This window comes from Nelumbo nucifera, chromosome 4 (assembly GCF_055504915.1).
Source record: "Nelumbo nucifera cultivar China Antique chromosome 4, China Antique-T2T, whole genome shotgun sequence".
Lineage (NCBI taxonomy): Eukaryota > Viridiplantae > Streptophyta > Magnoliopsida > Proteales > Nelumbonaceae > Nelumbo > Nelumbo nucifera.
Genome location: NC_142652.1, coordinates 38492533 through 38515017, shown reverse-complemented (window position 1 = coordinate 38515017; position 22485 = coordinate 38492533). Strand labels below are relative to the sequence as shown.

At 36.9% G+C, this 22485-nt stretch overlaps 1 protein-coding gene across 1 annotated transcript; it reads right to left on the bottom strand.

The window, feature by feature from the left end:
* Positions 1-7929: 7929 nt before the first annotated feature.
* LOC104607265 (putative pectinesterase/pectinesterase inhibitor 12) lies at positions 7930-10375 on the bottom strand. The gene is made up of 2 exons (XM_010272866.3): positions 9235-10375; positions 7930-8783 (listed from the first exon to the last, which is right to left on the bottom strand). The coding sequence occupies exons 1-2, from the start codon at positions 10175-10177 to the stop codon at positions 8095-8097; spliced, it is 1632 nt and encodes a 543-aa protein (XP_010271168.1). The 5' UTR covers positions 10178-10375; the 3' UTR covers positions 7930-8094.
* Positions 10376-22485: the final 12110 nt, after the last annotated feature.

Genomic DNA, 22485 nt, shown 5'->3' with positions numbered 1-22485 from the left:
TATTCTTCCATTGTTCCTAACTAGAACCAGAGGTTCCATTTGGAGGGGCCAATTATTGACCCAATTCAATTTTGTCCACCAAACAAAGAAACAAGACCCAGAGGGTCATTCTCCCCTTTAATAGACAAGAATCCATACTAGAGAGTTGGCATCTGCTGTGGCCACTGTAGCAGCATTTTGTTGTGCCCATCCAATGAATTGTGGAAGCAGTAGTGCCTTAATAAAAAGAAAATGAGTAGATCACAGTGCGTTGAATTTAAAATGAAGGGGATTTTGTTGTCAACTTGTCATTGGTGTGATTAGAGTTTGTTTATCAAAACTATGGGATGTGCATTAAAAGATGGGTGGATCATAGATCCTGTGTCAGGGTTGGGCCACAATATCCAAATTGTGGTCTGGACCATCATAACCCTATTTACATCTACAGTTCTACACCAAAAATCAGCAAGATAATTATAAGATTTCTAATGAAATTTTATCTATACTCCGTCGGTCTGTCCTAATTATGCAGCGGTCTATTTTCTAATTTTTGTACTTGGTCCAACTCATTTCCATTTTGGGAGTATAGACCCACTGAATTACGTGTACAGACCTTCTGAATATGTGACAAGTGGCAAGCTGAGAAGCGGCAGACCAGTCCCGATACAGAATTTGTGATGAATTAGACCACCCACCCAGAATTGGTAGGAATAGGGATTTGGAACGTGGATGCATTTTCATTTGGTTGGGCAGAACTGGAATCCCACGATGGAATGGCATTTCTCAATTTCAATTTCCATCTGAACCAAACAGGTGGGAAATAAGCTATTCAGTTCCAATTCCAACCACAAATCAAATGGATCCTAAATTAATTCATTTCTTAGTTCCAATTACAATTCCTACTAAGTGAGGTATACCGGATTGGATTGAATTGGGTCTCTATCTCAATCAACAAATCAATCAAACATTGCCATTGCCACGTTAATACGTATCCTACCAATCAAGTGCTTCACTCATAAATAAAAGACAAATTGGCATCTCTTTAATTAAAGGAGTCCTTGACCATTCCTGCATCCACCACCACATATTAAAGATGCCTGAAAAAGAAAGAATCGATCATCCTCTGAACATGCGTGAAGAGAATTGCAAGCCAATGAGAGGCTAGGGGTACCCGATTACCCGAATACCCGACATTGGATCTGGGTCCAACTCATAAATAAAAGGCATTGCCACCTTACTACGTATCCTACCAATCAAAGTGCTTCACTCATAAATAAAAGACAAATTGGCATCTCTTTAATTAAAGGAGTCCTTTCCTGCATCCACCACCACATATTAAAGATGCCTGAAAAAGAAAGAATCGATCATCCTCTGAACATGCGTGAACAGGAATGCAAGCCAATGGGTGGCAGGGGGTACCTGAATACCCGACATTGGATCTGGGTCCAACTCAGCTCTATAAATTAAAGACCCAGTAAGAATAATGTGGGATTCTGGGTCCAATTTACAAAGACCCAGTAAGACCCATAAATATTTTTTTTAATTATATGAATTATTCAAATAAAAGGGTAAATTCTTTTTTTCTTTTTCTATCACTAATTTTTATACAAATGTTCAAGGTTTCCTTATACCCAATTGGCTCTGATCATTTGACAGATCTGGTTCTGGAGCCAACTCTGTCAAACCTGGTAGACCCGGAACCTTTAACCCCCCCCCCCCGTTTGCAAGAGTTTGGTTTAGTCAACCAACCCAAGCAAAAATAATCATATAATATGACCAAGATCCAACTGACCATCTATCAGAACAACCATCATGGAGCTGATTTTCAAGATTCCTTGTCGTATGAACTATCTTTAGTGGGTCTATTATCTTCTCTTTTATTATCTCTTGAAAAACACCATTAACTTTTCCTTTAAAAAAAAGGACCTTATCCCTTATCTGAACAACCCATTTATTAATGATGAGTCCATTCCCATAATAATTTTTGTTTTGTCCAACCCTATTATCATTTCAACTCTAGATCCTCTAATAATTTCATACTATCCCCCAATTTCAATGGACATGTTTATCAAACCCAAATCCACTGAAAATTTTTGGAGGAGGCCCATTAGATGTTTGAGGGCCCATCTTTTTGCCAATTTTGTAACTGGATGAGTGAGCTTGCTGCTTCTCACACCATCTTACAATATGTTGCAGTCATGCATTAGGAACATCTTCTCATGAATGACAATATACAAATATCGGAGATGTTCTCAATGTGCAGTTGCAAGTGCTGTGAAGTTAGTGTGAAGGTCGCTCTATGAGGAACAAATCCACAAAAGTGGAACAAGATTTATGTCATTATTCTAAAAACTGATCCAAATATAGAACCATTTTTTGCCTCCGGGTTCTGGGTCAGTGGTTCAATCATCCAGTTTGAACAGATTGGCCCATGGTGTCCTCACAAACATATTAAAATGTTTAAATTATAAAAAAAATAGTTATCATCCCACGAACCGTTGTTTGAGTTTAATGGTTTGATGATTGGACCATCTGGGTCAACAGTTCGTTAATCAAACCAAGGGTTTTTTTGTAAAATAACAGACCAGATGGTAAATAGACCTGGAAAGGTGACCAATTCCTGAGTCCAATGGTTCAGCCGCCTAGATCAACAACATTTTGAAAACATTGATTTATGTAGTATCGAAGGATTAAATGATTATTATTATTATCATAACTCGCAATGGACCTGTCCTCTGGACAGGTAAAATAGATGGAGCTTTATCTTGACAAGTGGGTAGAACAGTGCACCTCCCAGCCCAATGTTTAGGTTCATAACCAGGCCACTCCTCCCAAGCATGGTTTTTAAAATCGATTTGGAGACTGAATCGGTCAGAGGTCTGGTTACTGGGTCAAATGATTCGATTTTGACAAAAAAAATAAAAAATTAAAAACAATAAAAACCAATTAAAACCGTTCGAACAGTTTGAACAATTAACCACCCGGATCAGCGATTTGTTGATCAAATCAATGATTTTAATAAAAAATCTGGTTTTGAAAAAACCAAAATCATTCACCTGACCAATCCCCAGTTTTTCCGGTCCGACCGTCCGATCTAATCTGATTTTAAAACCATGCTCCCAAGACCCATAGCCACGAGGCCCACGACTAATATTGGCTAATGAAGAGAAGGGATAGAAGTTGAATTATAGAATTCCATTGTACAAAAGGGAATGTTGGATGAAATGTATAGGACTGCACTTAGGTGGGCTTGAGATGTATAGGACTGCACTTAGGTCGGCTACGGGGTGGCAATGGATACCCGATCAGTAGCCCGTTACTAGATACACCAGCTGGGTCTGATTAACAGGGTCTGAGTAAACATGGACCAAATGAAAATCGGGTCCAACTCAGTTTCTTAGATTTTTGACCCATGGATGGCCGGGTTCAACTCCAGTTACCCAATAAACACTTGGGTGCAATCTTTCTAGGTAGAATTTGGATTCGACCCTGAAATTCGGATTTATCAGTCATGAATCTCTATATCTTGCTCTTTGGATATACTTTCAAGCATCATGAAATTGAAGAAAAAATGGATTTTTCAGTTTTTTAAATTATGGAATTTAGGTCATGTTTGGGAGTGTTTAACTTAAAAATAAATTATTATTTGAATAAGCATTTATTTGCATTTGGTAGTCTTTTTCTCCAATAAGCACTTAAATAAGCATTTGTGACTGTCTTTCATTTTCTTTCAAATTTTCAAAATATACCCTTATGAAAATACTTTTATTAAATTATTTTTATAAAAACATTTTTTGTGAAAGTATTTTTTCAAAAGCATTTTTACAAAAGTACTTTTAAAAAAATAATTTATGAAAACACTTTTATAAAAGTACTTTTATGAGAGTACTTTTAGAAAAGTATTTTAATAAAAGCACTTTTACGAAAGTACTTATATAAAAATACTTTTATAATAAAAAAGTTAAAAATTTGGACTTAAAATAAACCCTTATTTTAAAATAAACATTTATTTTAAATTTATTTTCCAAACACTAATAACACAAATAAGCACTTATTTCTATTTAGCTGTTTAACACTAATAACCCTTAAGTTTTTTAACAATTGTCCGTCTCCTCCCCTGCCTTAATATCCTTTAATGCTCCTCCGAAATTTATACACACGTGACACCGGGTGATGTCTTCGATATTCAATTTTGCCCTTCGTCCCTCTCCCTTCTTCACCATATCTCTCACCGACGGCAACTACAGCGAACCACTCTGCACCCATATCGCCGGCGAAGAGGGCTCTGCATCACAGTTTCCCACTTAGATTTTTTTGGGCAATACAAGGAGAGGCCGGATGTGGAAAGGGAAGGAGAACGAACGAAGGGAACCGAGAGAGGGGATGTGGAGGGGTCTGTCGTTGCTGCAATTGCGGTACTAATGAAACAGGGGCGACAGGGAGAGAGAACGAAGGGAACAGGGGGAGAGAGAATGAAGGGGACGAAGAGAGAGAGAGAGGAACCTCCGTTGAGCTCCCGAGCTAACAAAGATGACGGAGAAGAATATTTACCACCGACGCCTTTTAAAAAAATCACCGGAGTTGGATCGTTCCGCCATGGTTTTCAAGGCGTCCCGCAAGAAGCCGATAGATTCGTCGCTGTTGTCTCCCTCTCCGGTGACGACTAAAACGTTCCGGACTCTACCTCCCAACATTGCCATTTCTGCTCGGATGGTCTTCAGGCGGAGGGATTTCAGGGTCTCGATCAGATCGGGCAATAAATCAGATCAGTCTTCGTGCTTTCAGAATCAATCTCCCTCTCCGGCACACGTTGCTTTCCAGAACACGCCGCAACTACTTCTTCCCCTTCGTCCCCTTAGCGGGTTGGCCTCCTCAGAACCGCTAAGAGTCGAACCTCACGAGTCTCGCGAGATCTCACTGCGAGTCCAGACTTGCGAGATCAGTTTGTGATGGTAGGCTATTGTGAGCCCATCTTTCTAGCAGTAGGGGAAAACCCTTGACTAACCAAAAAGACACAGCTGACGCCATTTTTCTTATTACTTTCGATCTCTTCATTTCCACTGCAATATACATTAGTCATCTCGTCCGCTTTTCCTTCCATATGATTCTTCGCTCCTCCTTTGCTAATTCCACCATACAGAGTTACTGGCCAAAAACCTTCCGGCGCAATTACCTAAAGAGCACCCTCGCTCCTACAGAGACACAGAGTAATCTCCCCTACAGTTACAACACTTATTTGGTACACTAACGCTGCATTCAATTGCCTCGCCTGACGGTGGCTGCGGAAAAGAAGGGCAAATTTGAAGCCTCCGGGACAATACGCTATTATTACCTAAAGAGCATTCTTGCTAGCCTTCGATTGCCTTGCCTGGTGAAACTGAAAGCCTTTGGGAAAGAAGGGCGAATTTGACATTTCATTTCTTTTTGTTAATGCTTAGCCGCAATGACAATTGTCAAAGAACTTACTGCAAGACCATACTCCCAAACATGACCTTAAAATGATGCTCATTTTGACTTCGCCTAGCTGAAGCAGGAAAAATAGAATTAACAACTAGAACGTAACCAATTTCCACATACCCGATTAGTTCCAATTATTTAGTGAAAAAAAAATCCAATTACACTATCTCAGTCTCAGGCTTCGGGTCGGGTTCATTGGAATTTTAATAAAAACCAAGTCCGAGCCTGACCCATGAATAGGTCTATGTATGGCTAAAGACTTGAAAGTTTCTTATATCTAGATCAAAGGAAATGACCAGAAGGTGGTTAAATCCCTGTTGGAGGATCACCTCGATACACCTTGGCAATTATTCTCTATCATAGCCAAATTGTATGGACCTTCTAAAGGAATTCCAATCTTATACCATCTCCTTCATACCACACACATACAATTAAAGCCACTCATGTTATTGCAAAATAGGCTTGTAATATTTTTAGGACCATCACTTGGTCTATCCCTCCGGGTTTTCTTCTACCTGTACTAAATGTTGAGTTGAGTGAACGAATCTGCCTAAGGGCTTTCATTCAAAAAAGAAAAAGAAAAAGAAAAAAAACTCCTATTATTTCATCGAAGGAAAATTGTGTCTAAACCTCACCATGACTTTCCAGCATTTCTCTTAAACTCACCATAAGGGCATGTCATTGAGTTTTTATTTTCTAAAACACCATCCGTTAGAGCACCTTAGTGTACATTGGCAAAAGTTGTCCACAGCAATAGAAATGCAATTTTCATGACCAAACTGCCCCTAAATGGAAAGCCAGCCTTATTAAACATATTTTATGACTAAAATGCACTTAAGTGCCCAACTGCCTATAAGATTTCTACTTGTTGAGAGACGCTTTGCTCTCATTGCGCTGTTCAAAAGTATTCCAAGGAAGTTGAAAAATGGGTTTTGGGTCAAATAATAACAGGGGTAGTTTTGGAATATTAAAAAATGGGCCAAATATAGCAAACGGTAAAATGATAATCTACTCACACTTGTTAGTCTGTCTAACATCAAAGTTACTAACATATTAAAGAAAATAAGTGTGATAAAGAATAATTATTTTATTGATGATAGAAATAAAATACAAATTTAAAACCAACCAAAGCGAGTTGTATTCGTTTTCGTTGACAAGCCAACAATTCAACCTTTATGGTCAAATGTGTCAACCCTTGATGTCATAATTAAATAATAAAATAATAATAATAAAGATAAAAAACATATAAAAATATAAAAAAAATATTTAGAAAACATTCAAACACATCTCTAATATAGTATATCCATCATATTAAACAAAAATAAGTGTGATAAATAAGAATAATTTTTGTAAACATAGAAATATAAAAAATGTAAAAAATTTTAGAAACATATTATTTACTATCATCATCATAAAAAATTACACATGCAAACCAATGCACACTTACTTGTACGACTAACAGTTGTTGGTACATGTTTCGTGGTCCTTGTTAAACATCTTATTTGTAGTGAATCCAGAGTGGTTGAAGGCACCCAAAAACCTGACAATATTTAACCCAACATTTGATCTGATTATTTCAGACTCAGATGATCCATGTTTATAAACGATCAAACTTGGATTAATGAAGTTAGATCCCCTTTGCTCTTTAGTCTCAACCCTAAAGCTGGGGTTCAATTTGGGCCGGCCCAATGAGGTTGCCTTGAGATCAAACCTAGCACAATCCCTTATTGAAGTAGAACCTCCGCCTCCAAACAAAAGCCTAACCCAAGCAATCCTTCAACCTGATGTAGTCAACCCTAATCCAAAACTAATCTATAACAACCCTAAATCAATCCAATGGCATTTTTCTAAGCAAATCGAACTTGGATGGAGGTACATCAGATACGAATTGACCCATTCAAAGATCTTAGTCACAAAAAGGATTTAGATAATGACTTGGTGGGTTGGGTGGGCTATGGGTGTTATTAAGACTGAAACAAATCAATGGCCCAGAAGAAAATGATGATATGGCTATATCATGATGACTAGCACATTTCCCCATGGTATTAGAAACTCTCTCCTTCCCAGTTGCTTCTTTTGTAAATTGTAGTTGGGGGTTACACAAGATGCTGGAGGAGAATGCCAAGGAAACTCAAGCCAATGTGGATTGTGGACCTTTTTGTTGATGCAATTCTGAAAAGAACAATACACCAGACATTAATGCAATTCTTTGTAAATGGTACAAATCTGTCCCCCCTTTTGACTTCTCTCCAGTGTTTTTGTATCACAAACAGTGGACAGAATTATACCCAAAAAATTAATTTATGATAATAATGTCATGGAGTGAACCATTCTAGATTCCTCTCCATAAAAGACAGATGAATTCATTCAGAGATAAATCTGAAGAATATTTGTACTAACTAGAAAGGAGAGCATCTCATGTGAATCTTTCCAGTAATGTGTCCAAAAGAAATTTCCCCGTCTTATCTGGTTGCTTCTGTGGTGGGACCGAAATTTTACCAACTGAAACATTTGATCTATATATATTTTCCTTCCTTTCATACCATGAAAATTTTGTTATAGTTCACAAAGAGAAATAAATGCAGTTACAAAGATTTGCAGTAAATAATTTCCATATATAGAACTGCACACATCCATAAAAAAAAAAAAAAAGAAAAATCAAACCCCATCATCATAAGGAAATGAAGTTGAGTCCAGCCACTGGTCGCCGGCGATGAACTCTGAGACGGTGAAAGCCCTTGCATCCTCATAGTCCATTATGTGGTACCCTGGCCAGGTGACTCGTCCATCAGTGTCTGAACCTGGCCCACTATTCTCATACTCTCCATAATACAGTGTATCTAATCCTTGATCACCAGACCACTCAACCCATCCACTGGGATCAATGAGGCTGTCAATGTAGGATTCCATGTACACAGTCCTCGAGTATGTTGTCCATGGCCTCCCCAGGTAACTCTTGACACTACCAGATTTAGAGGATAAGTCGTCTGAGGCAAGAATTGAACAGTTCTGAATGGAGATCCCAGTGTCCATATCTGGGTTGTCTCTGGCCTGAGCTGTGATCACATTGAATTGCCCCGGGATGGGCAGCCTTGCTATCATGTTGCAGCCCTGGAAGACAACAGCTGCATTTCCACAGATGAAATCCACAGTCCCATAGATGTCGGACTCCCTATAGAATTGCCTGAAGGAATGAACATACAGTGTGTCTTGGTACCCCACAATCTTGCACCGGTAGACTGCCGATAAGTCGGCATTCACCCGCAAGGCGACGGCCTGCTGTTTTCCGGGCCCTGCCGTGTTCATGAAGGCCATGTCCCGTGCTAGAAACCCATTTCCGGAGACACCTGAAATGAATTAAATGGTGCAAGTTTATCAAACTTAAGCACAGTGTGCTTAGCCCAAAAAAAATGAACACAATCTTCAATCAGGACAGCAAAAAAATGGACCCACTTAGGGTTAGCATGTCATCTTCTGAATCTTGATAATGGTGTGAAGAACTAAATTATGTAATCTAACTACTTTTCGCGTGCAGTCATGTAAATTGCAGTCCAACTTGTTGAATGAACCAGGAATTTACTTTATTTTATTTTATTTTTATTTATCTTCCCTAAGCACAAACCCTTACATTAATTAGAATTCAATTAATAATGAAAAAAAAAATGAGAGAAAAGAAAAAGTTAAGCAAATGACAAGAATCAGTACATCCCCAAACATTCAGAAGAAATTAAAACAAGCACATTAAAAGGTAGGAACTTTGAAAGAGAAAGAAGGGTGGAAAGAATTTTGGCTCATTACCAAGAGTTGCAGAGCTGAAAGTAGTCCAACCATCACCCATGCTTCTGCTGCCTGTAATTACCGTGCTATCTGCACCATCTCCCAAGAGTACAATGTTAGTCTTGAAGCTTGGGATGTCCACATTTTCCTTGTAAATTCCTTCTCTGACATATATAATTATTCTGTCACTTTTGTAACTGGGAGCAAAATTAATAGCAGCAGTAATGGTGGTGAAGTTTCCGGTACCGTCCTTAGCCACTGTAATTATGTCGCTTGGATTGTAATCTCCGCCGGAGCTCTGCAATATCCGGCGATCTCTCGGGGACAACCAAGCCGGGAAGCCCATGAGGCGCCTGTTCGACCCACCTTTCATTTTCTGTGGGGCAGGCTTAGGCAAAAGTGAGAGTGAATTACTAACATGTTTGTAAGAACTGATGATGGACTGGACTAAGACTGGTTTCAGAGGACCTGTTGCAGAATCAAGACCCTCCAAACAGGTGTTCTTGTTGGTGAGAGCTGCACTGAGGAAAGCTCTAGCATCAGATAGCTTACGGGCATCGTCTGACTGGATCCAGGACATGGATCTCTGCAGAGAAGTGATTGTAATTTGGTGGAGCTCCTTGCAGTCTCTGATGGCTCCTCGTTGCTTTTCAACAATGCCCGAGTCTCCATTAATGGTGGAGAAGAGATCCAAGACCTTGCCCGCTTCTGAGATTGCAATCTGCAGTGTCTGAAGAAGGTAGCTAAGGATGTTTGGAGTGATATTGATATCGACTGAAATGGAGAGCTTCAACGAGTCGAAGCAGGCATCTGGGTATGGTGTGGATTTGCAGACAGATTTTATAGAAACCAAATGAGTATCTAAGGTAGCAGTAGAAGAAGAAGATGATGAGATAACAGCCCATGATCTTGTACAGAAGATTGCAGAGAGGAGTAGAAATGTTTTGAGAAGGGATGAAGCCATGAAAGCTGGTTGGAGCTGAAAAATTTCTGGCTTGATGTTGGGGAAGAATCAAGCTGAAGACTGTACTTAATGAGCTCTTTGGAACGTAACTTGCATGGATTATGTTAATCCTTCAAAGATTAAAATATGAAGGTACTGATTGTTTAAGCATCCGTGAATCACTAGATGGAACAGAGTTGAAACGTTTCTAATTTGGTCGGTGATGGGACTGCAATCACATATTTTTAATTAATATGCAGCAGATACCCTTAATTTTATATGCAGTAAACCAGTTAATGTGATTTGGTTTAATTTTCTTGGCCCTACAGACGAGGTGGTATCTCACCAAGTCTTTTAATTCCATATTTTTAGAATTTTATTAACAATAGTAATTCTTATTTTTATACTTAATTTTATCCCTAATTTTTGTATAATTTTTGTTTTTTTACAATTTATTTATATTTTATTTATAACCTATTATGTCATTAATTGATATAATTAATAATTAATCTATACAGTTGAATCACTGACCCACCACTGGAATGAAAAAGTGGTCCTATTTTCCAGTTGGCTTTTAAAACACTGAATGACTGAAACCACACAAATGGTTGTTTGGCAATACTCTTCTTTATTCCTCTAAGATGGGTTAGGTACCTGCTTTACAGGTTTTTTTGGTCTTCAATATAGGTGTAAGTAGGGCCAGGTTGGGCTGGGTCAAGGTTTAACCCTTGCCCAACTCAAAATGTTGAACCGATCCCATCCACATTAGGTTGGATTGGATTGGGCTGAAGATTATCTCATATTTAAACTAAAAAAATCATAACCTCTTAAGTTTACAATATTTTTTTTGGAAGGTAATATTAGCAGGTCAGAGGTTAGTAAGGACACAGGATGAAAACAGAGTAGAGAGTTAAATGAGACTCACTGGTCAAACCATGGAGAGCCTACAGTTTCATAATTTCTCAACTACGGGGTTTTATGGAAAATTTTACATACATACCATAAAGTACATGTTTTATATTCAGAATCGATCAAATCGAATCTTGGATGCACATCATCAACTTTCCAACTATTTCTAAGGCAAGGTTAGCTATAAAAGGGAGCATTCACCTCAAGGTAAGCATATATTCAAAATCCCAAGAACTGTTCTTGACTATCAAGGACTAAGCTCTAAGCCCTCATTTTTTGTTTGATTCAACTCTTCATTAAGCATTCAACTAACTTGGCAATCAAAACCTCCACCCTTGCGATAACACCCGGAGGCCTTTGACGTGTGCTCTTTTCTTATTTACAAAACAGACTAATAGGTTTCAAACACTAAAAAATTACCTTATTACCTTCGGCCCTGGCATAACACCCGAAGCCTCCGAACCTCAACCTTCATCCAAAGTTAAAAGTTTTATGGAGCAGAGAACCCGGCCTAAGTAGAACTTATACACGGTAACTGAGTCCAAACTATTGAGTAGAGAAAAGGTTTTATTAAAAATTATAAATAAGAGCAGTAGCTATAGTCTAAATGCTTAGCCTAGTGAAATTGATCATTTCCAAGGTATATAAAAGTGATTTTGGTACTAGTAGAATCACCATGTAGCCATAAGAAGTTGCAACAAGAATTGAAAGTAATATTAAAGCAGACACTATGAGCGGTTTGTCGGTTCTGTGGTCTGCATGTGAATGTTTCCATCAATTTGTACAGCATTTCTTGGTGTCAGTATGCTCAAACCATGATTCTGTACCATAGAATCTAAATAAATATTACTACCATCCAACCCATTCTCTAATTGATCAAGTTAGTTGATTTTGATAGACACCAGAATCTAAACCAATCAAACAATATATAAGAACAATTAGTAATACAACTCTTCCTCAGAAAATGCATACCCAACTTTGTCTGTAGTTCATCTTTTCATTGGTCTCATATGAAGAAGAATACAAGAGTTTCATAAACTAAGTTGTTTTGCTAGAATTCTTCAGTAAATTTATTCCAATTGATCAATCACCAAAGCCCTATTCTAGCTAGGTTTTGTTGGCAATTCATAACTGCAAAGTTGTAAACACATGTCAATTGCCAACCTAACACATGGAACTGCACTGGCTATAGATACTTAATAGAAAGAATACTCAGATATCAGAAATTCACAAAACCAAGGTTATTATTTAAAGGTTAATTCAATTAATGGGGCACAGCAGTATATGTAAAGGCTGGAATTTTCGTCAACCATTTATACTAATTATAGGCCATATAGGCCAAAGCCCACTATTTAGGGACCACTATCAGGTTGTAATGTCTTGGAATAAAAGATATAAATACACGAGCTAAGCTACAAAGAAGCTTCATAGTATCTGCCATGAAATCCCTTCATGTCCCACCTAGAGTATATATACATCAAAAAAAGTCTAACCTAAAATTTTACATTTAGGCCTAATTCATTTTTTTCTTCGAATATAGGAGGGGGGTTTTGATTGACCGACTTCACAGTGTTTTTTGGTAAGCTTTGGATTCCATGAAAAAGTTAATTTTTTTGGGCTAAATAAGTGATATCCATCTCCTAAGTGGGTGTAAGTAACTTTTTCAATCAGGGAAAAGTTTTCAAAATATAATGGGATAAATTTGCGCATTCTAACATTAGTTTTTTATGGGTAAAAATGTTTATATATAACTTTACCTGATAATATCAAAAGAACATGAATAGGTGAAATTACCTGAGTAAGTATTTCCTATGAAGCACTTAACTGGATAATTGCACTTAACTAGATAAATGGCCTTTTGAAAAATGAACAAAGCCTTCAAAGAAAATCCAAGGGGTAAATTACAAACGCCCGCCCTATACTTATGGGTCATGACACATAGCATCCCAAGCTCTATATTGCGACAAAACCCTCAGTATTTCGGGCTTCCGGTGCTTCGCATCCGATGAGTTAATAGGTTTTATGGTGAAAGTGAAATTATTTAGGGGTGTTCGACAACATGTTTTTACTGATGAACCAACCATGTTGTCAAACACCTCCTAAATTGCCCATTTAAAAATCTATGGACTGACAACAAAATGACAATAATTGCAAATACACTCATTCTAAAGCTCAGTATTTGAAGATCAGCCACTCATTCAAAGTGTTAAGTGTTGAAGAAGAATTACTTGTTCATCAACACTTTTATAGAGGATGTGAACTTTTCTACCAGCTTGTTGAGAGAAATTTAAGATCAAGGTTTAAAATATGGGACTGTATTGATTAATACGTATCATATCGAGGGCTTTCTAATACACCCCTACAGTTGATGTTTTGGGCTCAATCGGTCTAAAAAATGGATGGACCTTAAACCGATTCCTCTGAATCAAATTCGGAAAAACTAAAAAAAAAATTAAAAAAAAAACTACCAGAAAATGTATACGATATTTTGAACCTTACTTGAGATGAACATTTAAGAGTAGGGTTTTAGAAAAACCAAGTGAAAAGGGCGAAATGATTGAAAAAAATTAACATAAAAATAGTTAGGGTTTTAAAAATGTATAATCTCAGAAATGATAGTCATATGAGAATATTCCATGTAGTTAACTAATGGAATGGTGACAACAAGGGAAAAGTGCTGGAATCAAGTATAGGGATTTTTTGTCTCAAAGCAAATTTCAGGGACAAATTGTCATGATCATCCCCCCATAGGTACAGGGTGGGTATCTAATTTTCTAATTTACCCAAATTGAAAAGATTATCTCTTCAAACAACCTGATTTTTTGAATTATTAGGAATCCTGTTTGGAATGTGTACCCTTGGCTAGAGTCTCAACTTCAAAATAGCAAAATTTCCTAATCCAGTCAGCAGAGGAAGCTTCCTATACAAACAAATCTGCTTCTTCCCATGGAGGCTATCTGGTAGTCAATCTAGTCTGTGTTGATAAATCTGTTAATCTAATCTGTGTTCATAAGATAGGGACCAACTAGGTTGGCAACTGTTCAACTCCATAAAGTCTATATTAATCTTGTATCCAACTGGTAGTTTTTACTATTAATATTAACTGTTGGGACATTCATTTTTTAAAACAACACTTGATCCATAAAACATGGCTTATTTTGCACAAATGGCATGGTATGCCAATTTTTTTCACAAGGATAAAGAGAGGAGTTAAGAGACACCTTTGGAGCTTCAAATTAATTTGCCACGTGGAAGATTCTTGGATCATTTATGGAGGGAGGTTCACTAAATGACCCAACTAGCTTGCTAAATAATCACAAATTTGCAACTTTACTTCATTCTTGGGTCATTTGATTATCTGATTGATTTTTAGTGTGACTATTTATTTGTTTGATGCAGGAGTCATCTGATACTGGGCCACCTGATTAAGGGTTTGTACCATTCTTGGGATGGGGCCCATAAAATACATGTCCCACGATGTCTTAATGTATTTTCATAGACCCAAAATGTCTAGGGCTGAGAGTATAGGAGTTACATCCACACTAGTTGGTACTAGTTTTCCTCTATTCACATCACATGTGAGATCCTCTGTGATGTGTTTGCTGCTGCATACCAAGCCAATGTTTGTTATTAATTTTTAACTTGTTTGTCCCCTAATCCAATAATTGATTCTTCGTTCAATGTACCCGAGTATGTAGAACTAATCAACCAAGTAAACAAACAAAAAAGAAAGACAATAAAAATGTATCTCATTCATAAAGAATTGAATGCATCAGTGTTTCCATTTATGCTTTCTTTGGCTGCACTAGGTAAAGTAAGTAATGTCGCCTAAAATGGCGGAGGCAGCAACGCATTCAACCGATTTGTGTGTACCCTTCCTAACATAAATAAGAGCAATGTTGCTAGGAGCACTTTCACAAACAAAGCCATTTGCACAAAAGCTTTCAACCGTCTGATCAGTTTGAGATTATGGGTTGGTATCAGATGGGCACCACCATGATCTGTTACTAGGGCTGCATGTTGGGTTGTCCAACATAAAGAATTTCAACTATATCAAGCCCGGGTTAAGGTTTGGGCCTATTGAAAATTTAACAAATTCTTAATCCAATCCGACCTAAATTACACCCTTATCTCTTGTAACTTAAAAGGACCAGGGCAAATCAAAAAGGAATTTAACAATTAATGATATGAGTTTATGGCATTAATGAAAAGAGCTAGTGCACAAATGATCACTTTGCTCAAATACTTTTAGGCCTTGTTCGCTTTTCATTAAGTTACTTATCTGGGTATTGACCATATTCTTTTATTTTCCACGTGAATAAGACAACGGCTGTTTTGGTCAAAAAAATCATTATTAAAAGGGCAAGTGATACCCAGAGAAAATAACTTCTACATGAACTCACATAAATCTGAAAAAAAAAAAACACAGGTTTCTTGTTTAATGGAAACCAAAATCCCATAAATAAATCAATGAACAACCCTTAACAACAAGAAAACCAAGCAAGGAGCCCCACTGTAAGCACTCCATTAAACAAGTTTATGCAACTTTTGGAAAATCATACCCATGAAAAGACACACTAGTCGGGTGTAGGTATTCATGGGCTCCCCCACTCAATTCGTTTTCAGGTAACAGTGTTTTTCAAACACTTACCTGGGTCAGTGCATTTACCTATATTCTTTGCTGCCTAAGTAAAATTTTCTTCTTTTCCTTATTATCTTTTACCTTCTTTGTTTTAGATGCCTGTTTAAAAAGGCATTTTTGTCTCATTAAATTATAACAACTTTCCCCTTTAGGTAGGGGAGCCCATCTGAAATGCATTTATATTGGAATGGGTTTTGTTGAACCAATATCTGGTCTATTTACAAAAGATAAGAATAGGGGTGTCAGTGTACTAGGTTTGGGTTCGATGCAATATGAATTAAAACCAACTTGAACAAGTTGGACAATCCAAATAAGAAATTGAATTGGACCAGGTCCAGTCCAAAATATTTATTAGATTGGATTGGACCTGGTCCATCTGTAATAGACTTATGTTGGACCGGATCAGATTGGACCAATATAGGTCCATTAACAACCCTAATAATTACGTTTATCAACAAAGCAAAATTAGCAAAGATGTAAAGACATCCAGTGCTGTAATTGAGTTGGACTTTAATCGGATCATGCAACATTTTCAATCCTAATTAACCCTTTTCTCTGAGTTGTGATTGTAAGATGCCTCCCACAATCTATAAGCCTCTTGCCACATATGCACAAGGCAGCTGAGAGGCCAGACAGTTTGGCTCTATCTCACCACACATAAAGAAACATTTTGATAACATACAAGTACAGTAAATATTCCTAAGTGTAATGTTGGGATTCCTCATAGTCCAGATCTCTTGAAAAAAAAAACATGCAAATACCCTAAGAGCATAATATCTAACTGAACATTAGAAATATTCACAATATACAACTGGACTCTCCATTCTCAGAATGAGTACTCACACGGTTTTTGCTTTCAAAAGATCCCATCTCCACATCGATCGAGAGGTATTGTTACAGTGGGAAGAAGAAGAAGAGGAATATATACTACAGACATGCAAATTCCAGGGGACTGTCTCAGAGTGATTGAGCCAAATTATTTCTCTAGTCTTCAACCTCTTAAGATATTCTCCTTCCCTTGATTTGAAAAGCAAATTAAATAAATATATTGCATGACAATGAATGTGGCCCTGAATGTGGTAGATGGCCAATGTGTACGAATGCCGATTCTGAATCGTATAATCAGACAATTTGTGGAACTTAGAAATAATTGTTTCCTTGGAAACCGAAACAAATTAATTAAACAATATTTAAGATGATTGACTCAACAAAGTTTTCTAATTCCTATGCCTCTTACCTTTTAAACAAAAAAAAATGTGACTGTTGCTTCAGAAAGAGGGAAGAAACGACTGGAGAGAGAAGATGAGATTGTAAGCATTGAGCTATTGTTGGATTTTTCCAGACTGATGCTTCATTATATATCCTCATCAGTTTTGCTAGAATTTACTTAGCTATCAGATTCCAACTATCTCTTACACAGTCGCTACAAGTAACCACCTCCTTTCTTGGTATTCTCTTAGTCAATACAGTTAAGATTCAAAATATCGATACTTATGTTAAGGTTCAATTGTTATTAACTTCAAGCGATGGGGATGGGTTACCTTGCTTTGTGTTAACCCCTTCAAAAGAGTATAGGTATATTAGAATGTAAATTAACATTTAAAATTATTATAAATGCCCTAACTCTCAGTGTTTATGGTGATCACTGATCCTTGATACCAATATGATATACATATGATGTAATATGTATCGATACTTTGAAACCAAGTAGTTCCATGGTTGATGGTGATGCTGTGTAATCCGAAGTGTTTCGAATTGAGCATGTAGTTAGATAGTCCTACCAATTGGACGGGGTCAAGATGGAAGGTAGGGGTAAGCAAGAAAAATCGAACAGACTGAAACTTAACCAAAAATTCGATTAACCAAATTGGTTTGTTTGGTATTTTAAAAAAACTGAAGGTATCGGTTCGGTTTCGATTAACCAAAATAGAAAACCGGTAGTTGACCAAACTGACCGGTATACATATATTTATATATATTTTATATATATTTATGTATATTATATATATTATATTCTCTATACAATATAAATTAATAAATATGCATTATATAAATATATATACTTATAATATATAATATATTATTTATTATTAAAATATAATATTTTTTATATATTTCTAGTGGTTTATTATATATTTATATATTTTTCTATAATATATATTATAATTAATAAAAAATCAACAAACTGAACTGATGATTAACCGGTTGGCTTTGATTCAGTTTCGATTACCAGTTTTCCAAAAATAGGTAACCCCAGTTCGATTTCAAAAATAAGCCCATGGTTCGGTTAACCGAACTGTGAACACCCCTAGTGGAAGGACGAAGTTGCACACTGAGATCTGCAACCATAGGAAGAGTCAGAGGCCCGAGGAGTTATTCCCCGAGTAGGCACTCCAACGCTTAAGTCAGTAAGGAAACAAGGTTGGTCGAGACGAGCTGATTGGAATGATGCTAGTTCCAAGCCAAAGAGATGATGTGAAAGGGCACTAAGTGAGTAGAGAGCTAAAAGTCCTTTAACTCAAGTGGGGAGTGCCTATTTATAGCCAAGCATTTGTGTTCTAGTCGAATAAGGCTTTCGAGATTGTCGGGATGAGGTTATCCATCGAGGTCTTCGGGGGGTTTCCCTTTCCTCGGTAGAGTCAGCTTCCTTGTCTGTGTGAAACACTCCTTCTGTCTCACTCTTCCGTCATGCAATTTTGGTCAACAATGCTGACGTGATTCGAAGAGGGAGGCCATGGAACTCGCTACATGGCATCCTTGGCTAGCTCGACAACCACCCGAGTAGATGGTACTTTGAACATCTTCTACATAAATTGATATTTTTAAAAGATTTTGAATTCACAGTCACAAAAAAGTCACAGAGAATGCAATCCAAACAACAAGCTCATTGGCTTGTGTAGATAAAAGGATATTTTTTTTACCAGAAGAGCACCTTGAATGAGATATATGCAACTGTAACTCTTAATGCCCCGTTCGCTTTTCGGTAAGTCACTTACCCAAGTAAATGCACTTACCTGAGTAAGTGTTTCCTAGGAAAGACTTACCCAGGTAAGTGCATTTGCCCATGTTCTTTTATTTCTCATGTAAATAAGGCAATGACCATCTTAGTCATAAAAATTCTATTATTAAAAGGGGTACTTTTGTCCCATCCAAGTATTGGCAACTTTCCCCTAAGTGGGAAAGTAATTTGCCCACCTAAGAGATGAGTATCACTTACCTAGGTAAATGATACCCAGGAAAATAAACTTTCACTAGTCCACACATAAATCTGAAAAATGAGCATGGGTTTCTTGGTCATTGGGAATCAAAATCCCATTGACCAACTTTCCCCCCTCTCAAAATCCAAAAAAAGAATGCCCCATAAGTGATTATAATAAATTTTATCGATAATCATTTTTATTGAAAGTAGGAATTCCCCTTTTTATACCGGGAAAAAACAAAAATAACTATATACTATCATAGAAATTTCAAGAAAAAAAGGTAAAGTACAAGCAGCCACCCTATTCAAGAAAAGAAAAAAAAGGGGGATAAGTAGACTGCACAAATTACAGCCCCCTCCTAGTCTACTAGTAGCCCCCTATAAATCGTATCCAGCCCATGAATTTGGCATCAATCCACACTCAAGATTCATCCCACCTGTACGGTGGGGCTAAGATTTCTGAGGTGGACTGAACAATAAAAACCCCCAAAAAAAAGGTAAAGTACAAACAACCACCCTACAAAACATCGCAGCCATGCATTTAGAACATCTCCCCATGAATAACGGCATACAAGTACAAGGAGATGTTCTCAATGTGACTGCAATTTGCTGTAGGGCTGGTGTGGGGAGCAAACCCGAGTTTGGGTAGTGATACTTGGGCCCCTGTTGCTTCATATAGAGACCCCTAGGTAGTGTTTGGGAGTGCTAATTATTGGCAGTTATAAATGGGGTTTTAAAACAAGTGCTTATTAAATAAGCAATTTATGAATGTTTGGTGAAAAGGCACTTCTTTCAAATAGGGGATGTTATAGGTATTTTGATAATTAGGTGGTACGCCAACATGGGCCAGAAAGACAAAATGCGATTCTTTCAAATGCAAGTTGATGAAAAGCGTAACTTTTTGCTTCTTTGAAATGGGCCTTTTTTTGGGTGAAAAAGAGCTCATTGGGCTTTTTCTTGCCAAATTCCCAGGTGCTTTTGGAATCTTTTAAGTGTTTATTTCAATAAACACTTGTAAAAAATACTCCCAAACGCCTATCCTGGATTCCAGCTTTTTGTCCCCACCCTCATGTACATGCTTAGACATTTATGAAACCCCAAACTATCATTCTATTATTTTGAGGCTAATTTTTCCTACTAAATTTATTTTGTCTAAAATTCTATCTCTTACCTATTTCTCTCATCTTTCCCTCCCTAAGAAGAATTGATCTTAGAGAATGGTGAATTGTATTTCTTCCTCATCAGGGTTTGGAAACACAGTAACCCAAAAAAAAAACCCTGACATACTATGCTTTATCATGCCCATTTGCATCATTTTGATAGCTTTTTCTCTTAGCGCATTGAATTTTGGATGGACAATTTAATAGTTTTATCTTATTCGTCAAGTCCTGAAATGCAGGAGTCCTGATGCAGGAGTCCTGAAATTCAGGGGATCTTTGTCACAACATTGTGGGGCTAAGGGCCTATTCGATTCCTCTAACTTTTATCTCTTAAAATGAATCTTTTAATTAAGAGAAAATTAGTTTTTCATTTCCTCTTATCTCTTAAAGTGCAATCATACAATTTTTAATTTTCCAATGATATCTCAAAAAGATAAATAAAAACTCTCATATATAAAGTCAAAATGAACATTTGATAGTTTTCAGAATTCAGAACAACATTCTCTGTATTCAAAATTCGAAGAAAAGAAAAATTCGCCAATACCAATATACCTCTTAATATAATTATTACACTACGAACATGCCCTAAGTGTCATGTCACCCTCCCATAAATTCAGAGTGGCTGTATATAATGAATTGGGAGCCCACCAACTTGATCAAACACTACACATCTTACCATGAGACTGGGGCCCACCATAAAAATAGGACCCGCCATATACTAGATGTCTGGTGTCAGATCATGTTGGTAGGTTTTTTTTGCAGTCGACTCGTAATGTAATTTACCCAGAACTGAATTCTCTGCTGGTTCTTTAGCGCATTTCACTGCTCAAACACGAGGCCATTTGAAATTCTGAAGTGTTATCTTCTTAGTTCTTACATGCTTTAATTACTGAGGCAATTGATTCCGTCAGTCCCTGACCAGATGGACATTGCCTCGTCCTTCAAGCTGTATTTATTCCAACCTAAAGGAATCGAGATGTTTTTGACTTCATCATCAAAAAAATAATACAAAATGTTTTTGACTTTTTGCCACTTCTCAGAAGAAATCCTTCTTTTTTCCGCCCCCTTCGTAACGAAACAAACGCAGCCTCATTATCCAATGAAGAGAAGAAGATAAGTAGATAACACATGTAAAGATGCAAATATAAATGTGTAAAAAGATTTCGTAAATGAACAGTCACCAACAGGAAATTGTAACCCCTATATGAAAAATGCAAGTCCCATTTGTTTCTTCCAAATTTCGAGAATTCAACCACTTGTTTCGTCCAAATTTCGGGCATAATGTTTAAGTAACATAAACCAATAGTAGACGCATACATTAATAAAATATGTATGAAAGGAAGGTAGTCAGGCCGAAGCCTCCTTATTCAGACGCATGACGCTCTAATTTTTTAGAAAACAGTATTTTAGAAGTGTTTAATTGTGATGATGTTCGGAAGTGTATGCGTTTTTAGGAACCAATTTTCAAGAAAAAACGTCCGTGCTTCTAAGACCCGTTTTTCATAAAAAAACGTTTCTATCACTTTCTATTACATAGACAGTGAGCAATATTATGCTGTTTGGTAAGGTGATTTTTATCACCAATTTTCATGTATGTGCTGACAGGTAAGCACCACATAGGATATACATCACTCAACCATTGGGGGAAACGGTTCACCAATGCATGAAACACCAAATTTTTCAATAAACGCCTGATTTGACGTTTCATGCATCAGTGGGGTCCCAATTTACGAGATATGCCCAATTTTTCAATAAACGCCTGAACCAAACATTTACATATATGGGTGTTTGTTGAAACACCTATATGAATCCAACATGGCACTGTTTTTTTGAAAAACAGCCACGATTCCAAACATTCCCTAAATTTTTAAATAAAATTCAAAATTCAATTCACTTTTTCAAAATATTTAAATTAATAAATACATGTTCAACCGAATATAAAACATACATGGTGAGACCCATTAAAACTACTACAAATACACAGATCAAAATTTTTAATATAGAATATTTAAAAAATTGAAATAATTCAGACCCATACTTAGTACGGGGTCATGACTACTATACATTAATAAAATAATTAAAATTCATCAAAAAAAGGCATTCCAGATCAGGGGCCTGAAATGGCTGAAATCAAGGTTCATAATTTAGTTATTAAAGGCCGATACGTACCATATTGGAGGGTCACCGTGACACTTATTTTAAGAATTTTTTGTAAAGCATTTTTAATTTTGTTTTATATGTTATATACCCTTATTTTCCATACCCCCTGAAATTTTGAAACGAAAAAAGAAAAAAACTAAAAAAAATATAATGCACAATGTTCAAAATCCCAATGTTAAATTTTACCAGAAGGTCCTTCCTACCAATGAATAAGGAGCAGTCAGTCACTGCTATTAAAAGCTAAATTGGTTGGACCATG

Bases quoted from the DNA above. Each gene is read 5' to 3' on its own strand.
- LOC104607265 (XM_010272866.3), bottom strand. From the start codon at position 10,177: ATGGCTTCATCCCTTCTCAAAACATTTCTACTCCTCTCTGCAATCTTC. The intron at 8,784-9,234 runs GTAATGAGCCAA...AATTCATTTCAG, and splicing joins TTTCAGCTCTGCAACTCTTG to GTGTCTCCGGAAATGGGTTT.